The sequence below is a fragment of the Rutidosis leptorrhynchoides genome, chromosome 3 (genome assembly GCF_046630445.1).
Source record: "Rutidosis leptorrhynchoides isolate AG116_Rl617_1_P2 chromosome 3, CSIRO_AGI_Rlap_v1, whole genome shotgun sequence".
NCBI classification, from domain to species: domain Eukaryota; kingdom Viridiplantae; phylum Streptophyta; class Magnoliopsida; order Asterales; family Asteraceae; genus Rutidosis; species Rutidosis leptorrhynchoides.
In genome coordinates, this window is record NC_092335.1 from 16,765,414 (window position 1) to 16,780,242 (window position 14,829).

Sequence of the window (14,829 nt, forward strand, 5' to 3'; positions counted from 1 at the left end):
ATTATTATATTATCATGATATTATGATATATAATATATCTTAGTATGATGTATATACAGTTAAATGTCGTTACAACGATAATCGTTACATATATGTCTCGTTTCGAAATCATTAAGTTAGTAGTCTTATTTTTACATATGTATTTCATTGTTAATACACTTAATAATATATTTACTTATCATTTAACATAATTAACCAAGTGTATCAATATCTTAATATGATTCATATGTACCTAGTAAGACGTTGTTATAACGATAATCGTTATATATATCGTTTTCGAGTTTCTTAAATTAATAGTCTCATTTTTATGTATATAACTCATTGTTAAAATACCTAATGAGATACATACTTATAATAAAAACATGTTAACTATATATATAACCATATATATGTCATCGTATAGTTTTTACAAGTTTTAACGTTCGTGAATCACCGGTCAACTTGGGTGGTCAATTGTCTATATGAAACATATTTCAATTAATCAAGTCTTAACAAGTTTGATTGCTTAACATGTTGGAAACATTTAATCATGTAAATATCAATCTCAATTAATATATATAAACATGGAAAAGTTCGGGTCACTACAATCACAACCTAGAGAGTGTGTGTGAGTTTGAGAGTTTTTTTGTAAGAGTTTTGTAATACTCTGTAAATCTATTCTTGTGAGTAATAGAGTTGTTTTTCTCTCAAATTTATATCTCCCAACGTCCAGGCGATCCCCTATTCCTAACATTTTGTTTTGTAACCGTAGTATGGTTGCGGTTCCTTTTGTTTTACATTTTCAAAAATTATTGAAAATAAGATAAATTTAAATACTCTAATTGAATTACATATTGATTAGATCAGTCAATTTAGTTAATTATATTTTTTACCCCATGTATATTTACAATAATTCAGGAAATATGTTCAGAAAATTTGAATCTTCATCCTCTTAGTTGGAAGAATCATTACAATACCGCCAAATCAACAGCCCGTTGGTATCAATCAGTTGAACTAACAATTCTACATCTCTAACTAGATATTGTACAAACTCTAATTATATATCGAACGTACAAATGACCCAACCAGATTGAAATCAACAATTGCAACTACATAACTCGCGTTAGCGCACTGGAATTCCAAAGTAAATATCAAGAATTAATCGTCGTCTTGGTAGATCCATATAAAGTCCATACAAAAACATCAAGTGACATGCTTGTGCAAACTAAAGGACCGCTAGATCCATAGAAAATCCTAACCACCGAATGCAATCACAGAACAAATGGACGAAACATCCAAACACATATGACAAAAGATTAGTCGAAGCCCGATACACTCACCCAACATAACTAACCACTATAACCTTGCATCAATGACATCTAACTCCGTCCTTGATCTCTAGAGGTTGACGACACTTTTAAGGACAAAACAGCTACATAATTTATGTAGACTAGTGCAAAGTACAAATTAACTATTATAAACATAAAATTGAAAAAATGAAGAATATAAAAATAAAATGACCTCTAGTATGCCACACTGTTTGGTGTTTGGGCGATAATGGCACTATTGAAAAAAAAAATAAGTGTAGAAAAATTAGTGAATAGTAAAAATAAATAGTGAAAATGTTGGTAAAGGAGTGAAAAAGTGAAAGGATAGTAGTGTCCATTTCAATTTGTCCCTACTCGCCCAATATTTGTTGTGTATCTAGAGATTTATATTTTTTATTTATGGGGAAAATCGTTATCGTTATGGGGATTAAAGTAGATATTGTTAATTGTAAAAGTGTGGAGATTGAGCTGTAAGGAGCAGGCGTGAATGAAACTGAGGCGGCCCTGATTTTGGTCTAACCTTCTTTTTAAGTTAATGCAAACCTCACTAACCCGACACCACCTTTCCTTCATTCATGGGACGGACAGAGAGACAGACATGAATCCCGATTTCTATTTCCCATCAAATTTATAACTATAGCTATATATTATAAATATAAGACTGAGAAATGTAAATTTAGTTAAAAGAAAGTTAAAATGATCAGAGCAAAAAACATCTTAAGTAATTTCAAATTCATAAAAAATACTTAATCAAATCATTATGCAGTTTGTTTAAGGGTGATGATATTTTTTTCTCTTTCCCTCGATTGATCCCAATTGCTGTAAAAAAAAAAAAATAATAAGTATACATTATTAATAGATTGTAAAGTATACTCCATTTTTACGCCTTTATGTAGCAAACCTGTTTATTAAATGGGAAATAATAGATTCACACACACTTTATACAAAAACATTCAAACAATCACGTGTGCGAATCATATCATGAGAGAAGCAAGAGAGATAAACAAAGAACAATTTTAATTGATCCATTTACAGTGGTGGAATTTGAACAATTTTTGTGGTGGAACTTGAACAATTTTTTTAGGAGGGTTGGGGATGGTGTAAATTTAAAAATACATAAAATAGTTATGATAAGATTATTGCCATCTGTAAATACCCATCCTGATCAAGTGTGCAGGGCTATATACTCAAATGTGCGTCTAAAGCTCATGAGTATTAAATGAAAAGACGCACACCAAGCTCTTAGATTAAAATCAGATTGGAAAATTTCCTAATTATTTGTTGTTGTTTGAGCTTGGTACTCTAGGTTGCTTAGCGTTTTTTATTTGATTGATTGTTTGAGAGGCTTTTAGGCATGTCCTATAGTCATTGTTCTTATTTATTCTTGTTATATTATATATTCACCGAGTGACCCTCTTTACCCAAAAAAAATAAAATAAAATACCCATCCTATAGTAAACTCTTGTTCGAATAGGTGGAAATTTGACAACACAAAATGAACTTTATGGTTAGCTTATGATAAATACGGTACATGTTATCCATCAAGTATGTCCGCCTTAAAAACCATAAATGAAAATAATATTTGAACTAATTTATAAGGAGTATATGTAGCCAGGGGCGAATTTAGGTATAAGCATGTGGGGTCACGAGATATCACTAGTTTAATAATTTTTAGTGGAAATTATCAGTTAAATTGTATAGAACACCATTAAATTTAATTGAAGGACCCCATATAATTTTCAAATTCTTTTAAATTGTACTACGTATAAGACATTACTAAATTTAACTATTCGGACTTCATATATTATTCGAATTTGTAGTTTTTTTAAAGTAAATTACCACTAAAATAGCATTTAAATATAATTAGTACTGGAAAAAAATTCGAGACCCATTTAAATTATGATTCTAGGATCGCCACTATCATAAAAAGTGAAGAGCTAAGACTAGTAGTAAAAAAGATGAGAGGCCAACATATTCTTGTTGTGCTTCGATAATCAAAACAGGTTTCTTCCTTGACGAGTTGGGCATCAATTTCAGTCGCTCTTTTATAAAAGACATTGGTGATGGTTCGAGTGTTTCTTTCTGGAATGACGTTTGGCTTGGAGTGTATGCTTAAAAGAAAATTTCAACAGGCTTTGGCGAATCGACAACAACTAACAATGCACTATTCGGGATCGGCTGTTTTGCGTGGAGAACAGGTGTTTCGGGTCCTGGGACTGGTGCAGACAGCCCAGAGGACGTGCTGCCGGTGATCTAGTAGAGTTATCACGTTTAATTTCGGGACTTAAGTTTGACTCTGGTAGACGTGATAGTTGGCGTTGGCATCCGGGTTCAAACGGGTGTTTTACTACTAATAAATTGACCTCCATGATCGATGAAAAGACTCTCGTTACAGGCTCAAATAACTTGGAAACACTTAGAGATTATCTTACTCCTAAAAAAGTAGAAATCTTTGTGTGGCGTGCAAGAAAGAAACGGCTTCCGGTTTTAATTGAACTTGACAAACGTGGCATCGACCTATACTCGGTTAGATGTTCACTTTGTGATGGTGATATTGAATCGGTGGATCACTCTATTCTCTCTTGCAAACTCGCGTCCGAGGTTTGGTCTAAAGTCTTTGATTGGTGGGGTTTGCCTTTTCATTCGAATCTAGATATTGGTGAGATTTTTTCCGAACAACCGAGTCTTACCTCTTCGGCTCAACGCTCAAAAATATGGCAAGCGGTTACTTGGATTTGTGGATATCTCATTTGGGGGAATAGAAATCAAAAGGTTTTTAAAGGAAAATCATGGAACGCTCCTATGGCTTTATGTGAGATTCAAGTGAAGACTCATGAATGGATTGCAAGAAGGTGCAAAAACAAAATAATCGATTGGCATAGTTGGCTTCATAATCCGCGATGTTTCTTGTAATAATTGTGTGTTTTTCTCTAGTCGCTTTAATTTTTGTATAGTCAATATGTAGGTAATGAGATTCTGCTCGTAACCTCTTGTTCCGAGCTCGTGGTTGCCCTAAATGGGTTGTACTCTGTAATATCTCCGGTTTTTGTTTGAATATAAATTGTCTTTCCAAAAAAAATATATATATATATTAACCCATAAAAGACTATATTTACACTAGTACCCCAAACATGTGGGGGTGGCTAAAGCCCTCTCTGATCTATGCATAGTTTCGTCTATGCATTTACATATTTTTGTATGAAACGTGTAAATATTTTTGTATGAAATGTGCGTGAATGAAGCAAACTTCTAACTGAATTTACTACTCGGTACTGCTAAGTGTTGCTAGGTGGTTTTTGTTGATTAACATTCAGTTAATTAAACTTTTAAAACAAAAGGGTTAATAGCCGGCAAGCCGGGCAATTAAATGGTTAAAAATAAATAAATAAATAAAAAATAAAATACATAGTAAAAAAAAAGATCGAAAACAATTTTGTTGCGGAGAATATTTTTTTTCGATTAACGGTCGGTTAACTTTACATTTAATAAAACTGTTAATAGAGTTAACTAACGTCTAATAAATGAATGAATGGAAGGAAAAAAATAAGTAAAAAAAAAAGTTGTTGTTATAAAATATCTAGATTGTGTTATAAAATATCTAGATTGGATGTTAATTTTATTATTATTATATTTCTTGCATAGTAATATTTTATACTATAAATAGACATGTATGGTAACCATTTAAGGTGCACCATTTCTCTTGAAATATCAATATCAATATTTCTTCTCTCCTTCTTCTCTCTTTTTCTCTCTTTGTTCTTATAACCATTAAAGGTAGTTATAAGCCTACTGAATTATAACACGTTATCAGCACGAAAAGCTTAGTGTAATTAAAAGATATCTCAAACGATCACGAATCACTAATCAAGGTATGAAATTATTAATAATTTTCAGACTCGAATATATCAAATTTTGGACTACTAACATTTATATTTATGTTATTTAAGTTATATATGGTCGGTTATACCACCTGAATTATATTTCTGTAATCTAACTTTTACTAACTTCACTAACATTTATATTTATGTTATTTAAGTTATATATGGTCGGTTATACCACCTGAATTATATTTCTGTAATCTAACTTTTACTAACTTCACTAACATTTATATTTATGTTATTTAAGTTATATATGGTCGGTTATACCACCTGAATTATATTTTCTGTAATCTAACTCTTATTAACTTCACTAACATTTATATTTGTGTTAATAAGACCTCGTGATTGTACGCAACACGTCATTTGACAACACGGTACTTTATGTACGCAACACGTCATTTGACAACACGGTACCATGGGTCGAGATTAATTCCGATCAATACGAATACGACGGGGTCTTTATATGTTATCTAACATTTATGATTACTTATGCAATTAATCATTATTTATTTCATGCATACTAATGTTTATTCTTAAATTTATAATTTTAAAAGTTAAAATAAAAAAATAGTTTGTATTTTTATTAAAAGTAAATCTTAAAAGTTAAAATAAGAAAAAGTAGTTTGTACTTTTATTAAAAGTAAATCTTAAAAGTTAAAATACAAAAAGTAGTTTGTATTTTTATTAAAAGTAAATCTTAAAAGTTAAAATAAGAAAAAGTAGTTTGTATTTTTATTAAAAGTATATCTTAAAAGTTAAAGTAAGAAAAAAAAGGGGATGGTAAAATGGAATAGTTTTTTGTCAAAAATGAAGTATTGAAAATGAAGTGGTCTCCTTCTATAACTAAAAAAAATATATACTTTTATCAAATGAATTTTTTTGTGGCCGACAATTTCAAACACGAATCCGTGTTTAGTTTATCAAAAATATCTCTTGCTTTGGTGAAAGGTCACGATCACGATATCAGGTGTTGTGAAAGAATTAAAAAATTGGTCAAGTGGCTTTTTAAAAACTAGAAAAAAAATTTAAACAAAAAGTTTTTTTTATATATTTATAATTTACGGGTAACGTAAAAAAAAGGAAGTTTTTTTTAAAAAAAAAAACAAAGAAAGTGTTTAAATGAGTTTTACAGAAAGGGGGAAAGCAAAGTAAAAAAAAAAAACTTTTTTCCAAACAAAGGTAAATGAAAGTAGGACTTAATACAAGAAAAAAGTAAACATCTCCTAGACGTGATAAAATCTATCAATGATAAGTATTAGACTTGATGAGTTAAATGTGACAAAAATGTTTCAACATGTCTTATGTTAATTTTCTAAAATAAGTTATTATTATTCCGAGTTTAACACATATACATATGTTAATTAAAAACAACCTTTTTGTTCTTATGTAGTGTTGGGTTGCAATTTTGGTTGTATGCCATAATTCCATCCAGTAGAGTGACAATAGAAAACTTTTGATGATAATCAATAAAAAACTTTTTTCCAAACTTATCAAATGTTTTGTTAAAAACGTGACCGTTGAAAAAAGGAGGTTGAATAATAAAACTTAAAAAACAAATTATTTTTTTAAGAGTGTACATCAAAATGGCCCGTTTAATAATGGGGAGTAAAAATATAGTCAAATTGTTTCAACGAACAAGGGTTCAATTGGATGTCTCTTAAAAAAAATCCGCGGGTACGGGTGATGGATCCAATGGATCCGCATCCACGACCCGCGGGTGCTATCCCTAATTGTGACAAGTACAAATCAACTAAAAGTCTAAAAAATAAATGCTCTTATAGGGACCAAATGTTCACAATAATTGCCTAAACTAGATATGAAACAAATAGTTTATAAAAAAAAAAAAGGTCGTTGTGCGTTTTCGGGATGATAGCCGAAATACACTTACAAAAGTAGGTCAGCCGTCAATTCTTTATGGCCATATCAACGTAGATCAATAAAATCATTTATGGTTTTGATAAAAGATTAATTAAAAATTAATTGTTTTTTGGTCTTGGATTCTCGGTAACAAAAGCAAAGGTTGTTTTTGGTTGCCACAACAAACAAGACAGAGGTTGTTGACTTTTGTTGTTAAACATGGCACAAGTAAACAATAACAATAGATTATTGTTTTTGAAAAGAATAATGATGCGTTAATTTTATTGTATAAAATAAAATTAAAGAAAATGGTTTTCATTGATGACTATGAACAAACGCAAACAAAGTGTTTGTGGTATTTGGTGATTAAAAAAAAAAAAAAAAGTGCATCTAAAGCTTCTACTGAAAATAATATGCATCTAAAGCTTCTACTGAAAATTAATGTGCAAGGTACAACGTATAACTATATGGTCAAATTCATTTGAGCCTTCGGAGTCACAAGTATATGATGTATATATATATTACTCAATTAACAAAATAGTAAATCTAAATTAATTCATATGAATAGTAAAACGAAATTAATTAATTTACTATTCACATAAAAAAGCGCATATGATAAAAAGCGCATCGCATATGATAAAAAACGAATATGATGAAAAGCACAGCGCATATGATTAAAAGCGCATATGGTGAAAAACACAGTGCATATGATTAAAAGCGTATATGGTGAAAAGGATATATGATAAAAAAAAAAAACACATATGGTGATTTATAAAAAAAAAAAAAAAAAAAAAAAAAAAAAAAAAAAAAAACATATGGTGATTAATGGAAAGCACATATGGTGATTAATGAAAAGTATATTGTGAAAAAGAATCACAAATGTTTCTTGAAAGAATTCAAGGTAAGATATATGAACCAATTCATCCATCATGTGAACCATTTTGATATTTCATGGTTCTAATAGACGCATCTAGCGGATGGTCTCATATTTGTATGTTATCAAGCCGTAATATGGCATTTGCAAAGTTTCTTGCACAAATTATTAAATTGAGAACACATTATTCTGATTACACCATTAAAAGGATGAGACTTGATAATGCTGGTGAATTAACATCTCAAGCATTTAATGATCATTATATATCTACAGGGATTGTTGTTGAACATCCAGTTGCTCATGTGCATATACAAAATTGGTTTAGCTGAATCAATAGATAAACGCTTACAGCTAATAACTAGACAATTGATAATGAGTACAAATCTCTCAATATTTATATGTGGACATGTAAATTTACATGCTGCGACATTAATTCGCATTATACCATGTGGAAGTCGTAAATATTTTCACTTAATACTTGATTTTGGCCAAGAGCCAAATATTTTCTACCTTAAAACATTGGTTGTGCAGTGTATGTTCCAATTGTATCACCACAACACAATAAAATGGTTCTTCAAAGAAAGATGATAATATATTTTGGATATAAAACATCTTCAATCATAAGATATATTGAACCCATGATGGGTGATGTTTTTACAACACGTTTTGCTGATTGTCATTTTAATAAAACATTGTTCCCTAGATTAGGGGGAGAAATAAAAATAAAAAATAAAATGATGCTTCATGATGTGAACATCAATTAAGGTATATTGAACTCGCACAAAAGAATGTGAAACGAAAGTTCAAAAATAATGCATATGCAAGAACTTGCAAATTAATTACTTTATGCATTTACAGATATAAAAAAGTGACTAAATCATATATACCAGCGATAAATGCTCCAGCTCGAACTGAAATTCCAAAAGCTGGCAATAATGTCACTGTTGAGTCTTTGCCACGCATCAAACGTGGAAGATCAATTGGTTCCGAAGATAAAAATCCTCGAAAAAGAAAATCAGCTGATAATGAGGTAAGAGAAAGTGTTCAAGAAGAACCACAAATCAATATTCCTTCTGCAGAGGATATTGATAAATGTAAATACTAAAATTGCGATAAATTATGCAATATTATGGAACCGAAATTAAACTAAAATCTCTATGAGATATTTTCATATAATGTTACAATGACATCATGAATAAAGATGATGATCTGAAACTAAAATCTGTCATTGAATATACAAAATGGACATGATTGAGCTCAATGGAAAGGAGCAATAAGAGCTGAATTAGAATCGCTCGATAAAAGAAAAGTTTTCGGATCAATCGTTATCACTTTTAAAGATGTGAAACGTATGGGATACAAATGAATTTTTATCCGAAAAGAAATGTGCAAATGAAGTTACAAGGCAAAACTAGACTTGTAACTCAATATTTCCCACAAAGACCAGAAATGAATTAGGAGAAAAAATTATCCTCCTGTAATGGATACAATTACTTATTAGATACTTAATCAACCTGGTAGTTATTTAAATGCATCTCATGAATGTTGTTACTACTTATCTGTATGGATCACTTAATAGTGATATATATGAATATACCTAAAGGGTTAAGGTATCATAAGCATCTAATGTAAAACTCAAGGGAATATATTCCATTAAATCACAAAAAATTTTAAGTGGGTTTATACAAACGGGACGTATGTGGTATAACCGATTAAATGACTACTTGATAAAAAAAAGGGTATAAATATAAACTTATTTTGCACGTATGTTTTATAAAAACAATGTTCGGATATGAGATCATAGTTGTTTATGTCAATGTTCTTAACATCATATGAACAAATAAAGAGATCTATGAAATCATTCAACTTCTAAAGAATTATTTTGAAATGAAAGATCTTGAAAAAACCAAGTATTACCTTGGATTGCAAATTGAGCATATGCCTAATGGTTTACTTGTACATCAAACAACTTATACCGAAAAGATTTTAAAACATTTTTTTTTAAGACAAACTCATTGTTGTTAGATCACTCAATATTGACACTGATCTATTTCATCCCTGCGAAGATCATGAAAATTTTAACAGATCGGAAGTTCTATATTTTAGTGCAATTGAGGTTCTTATGTATCTTATAGATTATACAAGATCTGACATTTCTTTTGCAGTTAATTTGTTGACAAGGTTCAGCTCAGCCCCTACCAAAAGACATTGGAATGGGATCAAACAAATAGTTTGATACCTTCGGGGAACTACTAATTTATAATTATTTTATTCTAACAACTCGAAACAAGATTTGTTTGGTTATACAGATGCAGATTATTTATCCGATCTACATAAAGCTAAATCTCAAACTGGATATGTATTCCTAAATGGAGGCACCGCAATATCATGACGTTCTCAAAACAAACACTTGTTGCAACATCATCAAATCATGCCGAAGTGATTGCATTACATGAAGCTACTCGGGAATGATTTTAGTTAAGATCAATGATACAAATCATTATTGATTCTTGTGGACTAGAACGCTATAAAAGCGTAACAACTATCTATGAAGATAATACAGCTTACATAATACAAATGAAAGAAGAGTATCAAAAATGACAGAACAAAACATAAATGTTGACGAGGCGCTAAAGCTATAAACGGTCTTAACGGTCATAAGTTTGATGGAAAAGAATGGTATATTGGTAAGGCTCAGAAAAAGACTGAAAGGGAATAGGAACTGAAACAACGGTTTGAACAAACCATGAAGGAGACTGTAGACAAATCACGAGGGCCAAACTTGTACATAAAAGATTTAGATGATACAGTTTCAGATGAAAACCTCAGATTTTTCTCATATACTCAAGATATCGTAAAAGACAACCAGATTAAAATGAGATACGTTCAATCAACAACTCTGCTGATCTTTATACCAAAGCACTGCTAACTGCTATTTTCAGAACACACGTTCATAATATTGGCATGAGGCATGTTCAGAAGATGTAACAACTCAGGCGTTGCCTACTTGAGGGGGAGTCAACTTTATGCTGCACTCTTTTTCCCTTAGCTAAAGTTTTATCCCAATGAGTTTTCTTTAGCAAGGTTTTTAACGAGGCAGTACTAGTTATTCTCTAATAAAATTGTTATCCAAGGGGGAGTGTTATAAAATATCTAGATTGTGTTATAAAATATCTAGATTGGATGTTAATTTTATTATTATTATATTTCTTGCATAGTAATATTTTATACTATAAATAGACATGTATGGTAACCATTTAAGGTGCACCATTTCTCTTGAAATATCAATATCAATATTTCTTCTCTCCTTCTTCTCTCTTTTTCTCTCTTTGTTCTTATAACCATTAAAGGTAGTTATAAGCCTACTGAATTATAACAGTTGTAAAAAAGAGTAACGGAAAAAAGATTTTTCCAGAAAAATAAGCAGGTCGGGTCGGGTCAACCGGATCGGATTGACCCAGTAGTGTTGACAATCACATTAGGTTTAGTATAATTTTTTTGAACGGCTGGTCATGATGTTTAGTATAATTGATTGATAATATATATACCAAGAAATCGAGAATATATACAGGTCAAACCTACCCAAACCCATCTTAAGACGGTTTTAAAAACCAGCCCACCAAAAATGTTCACTTACACACACTTATATTGTTAAAAGTATATAATGTTCCAACTGCAAACTCTAGTCACCCAGACTTTATACTTGGATGACCAGAGAAACTGCATTTACCATTGAAAGATTAACATTCAGACAGACATAAAATAATCTCAAAAACTATAAAACATAAATGAGCAGTTATTAAATCTACACCCCATTTTAGTAGCATCCATGAATATCAGGTGCAGAAGAAAATAATCTGCAAACAATCTATTACATGTCCAAAAGCATATTACAAACATTTTTAACAAAATCGAAATTCCCAAATTTCACAAAATCTTGCAACACAACTACTCAGGGATGAACAGCTAAAAAACAAGTGTTGGTTTAAAGGATCTGGGCAGCAGTGTTCAATTTCTCTGCTAAGCTTAGTTGTGTCCTTGTAATGCTTGACAAGTATAGTAACAGCAATTGATCCTGCAACATAACAGAAAATAGAACATCGACATTAAATGCATGATCATTATAAACTCCGTTGTTGCATGTATGAAACATATCAAGTTTTACAGATTCCACTAAATAATACTCCGTACTGTGTGTGTGATGTTATGATCCTAACAATCTCAAATGAAGAAAAATTAGGAAATATTATTCATTACCTGTAAACCATCATTAACAAGCTTATCAAAAGCAGGTGGTGATAACTTTGGAAGGGAGGAAACAGCATCAGATATGAATCTCCCAATGGTGTTATCAGGGGCAACACGACCCTCCTGAAAGAATTACATGTTATAGGTGTTCATAAAATTAAAACAGAGGTAAATGTAAAAACATTGTAATGATAACTACTATGGAATAAGTCTTACCACAACACCGTCAACGTATTTGTAGGTATCATCTATTAATGCTAGTAATCGTTCCATTGTTGCTTCCATTCCTTCCATATCAGTAGGGAGTTTGTCTGCTAATGTAGTTTTGAGAATTTCAACTACAATATGATAAATACCAAAGTTTAAGTTAGCTTCAAAAGTAAAATGAAAAAAAAAAAAAAAAAGGTCTGTGTTAACACGTACATCCAACACGCTCAGCTTCAACCATACGCAAATCGAGAGGTATTTCTTGAAACTGAGCAGCGAGTTGCTGATCTCCCAAAGACAAATTAACAGACACAAAAGCTTTAATGGAAGCTTCTCCATTTGTGAACCCAGTGTCGACTGTCAGATGAACAGGGTTTGAAACTTCTCTGGAGTAAAAGTCGTGAATAAGCGCACTACCACCCGTTACACCAAATCCAGTTGAAAACCTAGACAGTGTGTCATAATAGAAAGATTAATTAGCTGATATCTCTCCACAGATCCATACAAAAAACAAAGCATTTAGATTAGAGTGCCATGATGAAACACATAATATAACGTCCAAGTATACATAAATTGAGTGAAAAACTTTATCAATTCTTAATGAAGTAAAGTTTAGAAACTCGTAGATAATCATGGGCCTTTGAAATATAAAATATGTCATATACGCATCATTAGAGTAAAATAACAATATCAAATGAAATCAAAGCTTTAACATTACAAGATAGATATTTTCTAACCAAAGAATGCATCTGCAATAAGAGTATGAGAGTATTCCTCATTTCAATCTCTTCTTAAAATGTAAAAGATGAATAGTTTTAGCTATCTTCTAGTGTAATAGGCCAGAATACTTCCGGAGGTTTTTCCAAAAATAATTCATGTGAGCAAGGTACTTATATAAAAAAACTTGACTTTCAGTTACTATAATGGCACAAATAACGTAGCCATCATTACAATTACCTGCTAAGTGTATTATAGTTTTATTCATTCCATGTGTTATAAAGGATCTTGTCTATATAATACCAAGGCTATGAGTGATGCAATCACGTTGGTAAAATGAAGCTCCAGAGTCCAGATCATATCTCTATCTTCACAGCATATCAAGGCTCAGTAGTTACAGTTACAGGTTTATGTAAACATGAGTACTGAAAGGCAGCCCAAGTATATAATAAAATTGTTCAAACACCGAGTCAAAACAAGCAGAGAGTTACTCTTACATGGCCAGCCTTCCTGTTTTGGTAAGGTATATTTAAACATAATATTATGGTACTGTTTTAAGCCCATTCTCATATAGAAAGCATCAATCTATTACCTAAAGCTTTATGATATTCAAAGCAATTCGGAAGAGTTTAATACAGTTACATCATCCCAAAGATGCCTTGTCATCCATGATTAAGTTGCAGCAAGCTAACCCAAGCAACATAAAAATGAGATATGTCACGTTAAACAACCAGCAACACATTGTTACTATAATCTATGATATCGAGCTATTCTTCCAAACTCATGTATGTTGTTTGGCAATTGGCATACAGTCTGAACGTTTAAACTTGGACATTCAAAAGTTCAGATCTCACATACACGAAAAAACTTATATTCTGTTTCTAAACAGATGGTAATCCATAGAGCTAAATTAGAATACTAAAACTGTCGAGTAGCACCTAATGATCGAGTTTTATCTTTGGATTGGGCAAAAGAATCCAACTATTAATATTGACAGGAACATAACGCAAAAAATCTATAGTAACTCCTAAAACGAGATGACTATGAAATCAACAATACTTTAAAACAATAAATTTGACATACAAAATTAAAAATTACCATCCAACAATAACTTCTTTGGGATTGACCTTCTGGTGAGATGACAACATGTTATGATGATAATCAATATCCAGAGCAACCTTGCAATATATTACAATCAAAAGATTAAAAAAAAAAATGACATAAATAAAACGGAGTAATTAAATTATCTCAGATGTTATTGCAAAATTCATTAGGCATGTAACCAGCAAATAACTACAACTATTTCCGACAAAATAAATGCACTATTCTTTTTCAAAATGCAACAATTAATTATCTGCACAAAAGCAATGAAAACAAAAAATTGAGTAACGATTAATATCTAATTATTACATTAATTAAAAACAAACCTGGTCCGAAGATTCGTTGTGAGGAACGACATACGAATTACGAATATCTACAGTACCGTCAGGAAGAACGGATCCTAGAAGCGTTCCGATGACTCGCTCAGCTTGGTCGGGCCGTCGTACAAAACAATCGCAGATGTTGAAGATAACGAGAGGATGAACCTTCGCTGACAAGCTAGTAGACAACGGAAAGAATTGCAGAACTGTTTGGTCGAACGACGCCATGATTGCAGATTTTCAGACGGATGAATAATCGGTTCTGGAAGTAACTGCAACTACTAGACAGCGGTGCTAGGGTTTCGAACGTAACTTGATTT

The 14,829-nt window shown here is 31.2% G+C and overlaps 2 protein-coding genes across 2 annotated transcripts; one reads left to right on the top strand and one right to left on the bottom strand.

Annotated features, from left to right (window-relative positions):
- The first annotated feature begins 1,706 nt into the window (after window positions 1-1,706).
- Window positions 1,707-4,361, top strand: LOC139899704 (uncharacterized). The gene is made up of 3 exons (XM_071882545.1): window positions 1,707-1,777; window positions 3,506-4,159; window positions 4,262-4,361. The coding sequence occupies exons 1-3, from the start codon at window positions 1,707-1,709 to the stop codon at window positions 4,359-4,361; spliced, it is 825 nt and encodes a 274-aa protein (XP_071738646.1).
- Window positions 4,362-11,624: 7,263 nt separating this feature from the next.
- On the bottom strand, window positions 11,625-14,829 carry LOC139895782 (eukaryotic translation initiation factor 3 subunit F). The gene is made up of 6 exons (XM_071878320.1): window positions 14,516-14,829; window positions 14,187-14,266; window positions 12,588-12,817; window positions 12,381-12,502; window positions 12,174-12,287; window positions 11,625-11,991 (listed from the first exon to the last, which is right to left on the bottom strand). The coding sequence occupies exons 1-6, from the start codon at window positions 14,735-14,737 to the stop codon at window positions 11,902-11,904; spliced, it is 858 nt and encodes a 285-aa protein (XP_071734421.1). The 5' UTR covers window positions 14,738-14,829; the 3' UTR covers window positions 11,625-11,901.